The sequence below is a fragment of the Nematolebias whitei genome, chromosome 13 (assembly GCF_014905685.2).
Source record: "Nematolebias whitei isolate Nwh7 chromosome 13, NemWhi1, whole genome shotgun sequence".
In the NCBI taxonomy this organism is placed as follows: domain Eukaryota; kingdom Metazoa; phylum Chordata; class Actinopteri; order Cyprinodontiformes; family Rivulidae; genus Nematolebias; species Nematolebias whitei.
This window is the reverse complement of record NC_056510.1, coordinates 3,701,115-3,703,437: the sequence shown is the minus strand read 5'-3', so window position 1 is coordinate 3,703,437 and position 2,323 is coordinate 3,701,115. Positions and strand designations below refer to the sequence as shown.

Here is a 2,323-nt window from a genome sequence, read left to right as displayed (position 1 = left end):
AGAGACTCAATGAAACATTCTCATAAAAGTAGAATGAACATTAAAAAGGTCAGTTTGTCACTGAGAACAGTTCCCAGATATTGATTGATGCTCCACCTCCACAGCTTCAGTCATTAATTGTCTTGATTGATAATCCTCTGAATAGATTGAGTATTAACCTGACAGAGTGGGGGAGGGGGGTGTCGTGGAAATCACTGATCTTTGCTGTGCAGCTGCAGAGAAGCACACACGGGTCGGTTTAATTACTCATGTTTGCTCTAGAGGAGTAGATCCATGAGAGATCACCTGATCATCAGAGCCCTCTTTGATTTTCTGCTTTACAGTCAGAGTGTAGCTTCATCTCCTGCTCTGCACATGGTTAGCTGAGCTCTAATTGCTTCTGTATTTTATCACGTTCATTCTCCCGTCGGTGTTTGACCCAAACGCTCATCTCGCCTCCATTTTCTGAACTTGCTGTTGACACCTGCATCCTGCAAGGTGAGCTCTAGAGTGACATCATGGACCGCTGCACTTCAGAACCACTCGCTGCTGGAATACCAAACGTTTTACAGCTGAGAAGCAGAAAAACTGAAAATATGTGTATATTTAAAATGATTTACTTGTTGCCATTCTTCTTAATTTGTGATGATGCAAAATAGAAATTTGTTTCAAATTGTTTGGAGTTGCTGAGAGGCTCTGTCCGTTGATTAAAGGGTTAGTGATGAGAGTTTAGTTCTCACCACACTGACGAGCCAAGACTAAAGTAGATCAATACCTTTTTTAAATGACTTTCACAGAAATCAATGCAAATGAAATTTTTATAATCATCAGTTTTATATTTCACGATTATGTACCTTTATTATGTTTGTTCATGACTTTAACAAACAAAAAAACGATTGTATTTACCTAAAAACAGCTTTAAAGCAAATATTTGTTATTTTGGGGGAAGTTAGTTTAAGAAGTTACTCGTCTTTGCTCTGAATCTTCAAATCATGTAGTGAATTCTTCACACGTGGTTTATTGCCCAGAAAATAAAATCCATACCAGTTTTACTGCTGGATCAATAAATTCATTGCTAATGATAAAGCGTCAACATTTAACCTTCATTTTAGCATAAATTTGGTGTTTTCCTGCTCGTCTCAACTAATTATGTTAACTGAAACCAATAGATGATTTTTAATCTAAATTTAAATACGTCTGCAACTTAATTGAAAGTCAAAGCTGCTCTGCTGGTTGGACTTTTGGACCTCTGCATCATTTCCACTGTAATTCAGTCTGGGCTCACAGATTTACTGTCCTCTTCATGCATTTAACGGACAAAAAGTCTGTGCAAAGCCATCAGCTGGCCACTATTTTACACTTCATGCGCAAGTGTTTTATTTCTTATACACAACAAAAATCCCTCTTTTCTAAAACAAACCTTTTACTGGTTGTTGGATCCCAAAAATCTGGACTTTAACGTATTTAGGAAGACACGGTTTAATGTTTTCTTCATTTAAATGAACCCTTAAAGGACGTGCTTGTGTAGCTGAAAACGATACGTGTGCACAGACCCCTGAATGGCTGGACAGTGACTCCTGTCAGAAGTGTGAGCAGCCGTTCTTCTGGAACTTCAAACAGATGTGGGACAGTAAGAAGATCGGCCTTCGACAGGTACGTTTGTACCCGTTTCATTCAGATCACTCGGATATAAAATACTTTTTTCCAGCCAAACGTACTCGGGACTCGTCACTTTGGACAAACGTCTTTTATCACCTGAATTTGAGGAGCAGCATGATGTAACAGTCATGTGGCGCTCAGCGTGTGCTTTAATCATGTGACACACTAAGGATTCTGTTTTACTGCACATGAGGTCAAACACTTAAAGGTTCTGCTTATGGGCAACAAAACTGCAGCACTTTTTAAAAATTTAACTACATTAAACTGTGTATGAAAAGATTTATAGTCAGAAGACGGAAAGTAAAAGTGAAATTAAAAACAAAATAATAGAAACCACTGCATGTTTATTAGTCGTAGTCCCTCGCTACTTCATGGTTTGTTTATCGTGGACTCGCTCCATCACGGATTTTCAAAATAAGATTGGACATGACACACAATTGGGTGATTGATGGACGAGCTGCACGATCGGCATGGGATTTTTATTTAAAATAAATCATTTAAAATTATTTAAACACCTTTGTGCAGCCCTTACTGCAGGACATCCTGCTGCAGTTAAGCAGCTGATCAGCTGTTCAGCATGCAGAGCGGAGAAGTGGGCGTGGCCACACGCGCTTACAGGCGGCAAAGAGCAGAGGAGGCAGGGAGCTGAAATCATGACATTCTCTGCTCTTTTAGAGCGATTAGA

General features: G+C 39.3%; 1 protein-coding gene across 1 annotated transcript in view; it reads left to right on the top strand.

Annotated features, from left to right (window-relative positions):
• Positions 1 to 2,322, top strand: part of LOC119419771 (WD repeat and FYVE domain-containing protein 2) — a 64,143-nt gene extending 61,821 nt beyond the window's left edge. The window contains exons 9-10 of the mRNA XM_037687153.1: positions 1,531 to 1,632; positions 2,314 to 2,322. Coding sequence (XP_037543081.1) covers positions 1,531 to 1,632; positions 2,314 to 2,322 — 111 coding nt within the window. The remainder of the gene's footprint in view (positions 1 to 1,530; positions 1,633 to 2,313) is intronic.
• Position 2,323: the final 1 nt, after the last annotated feature.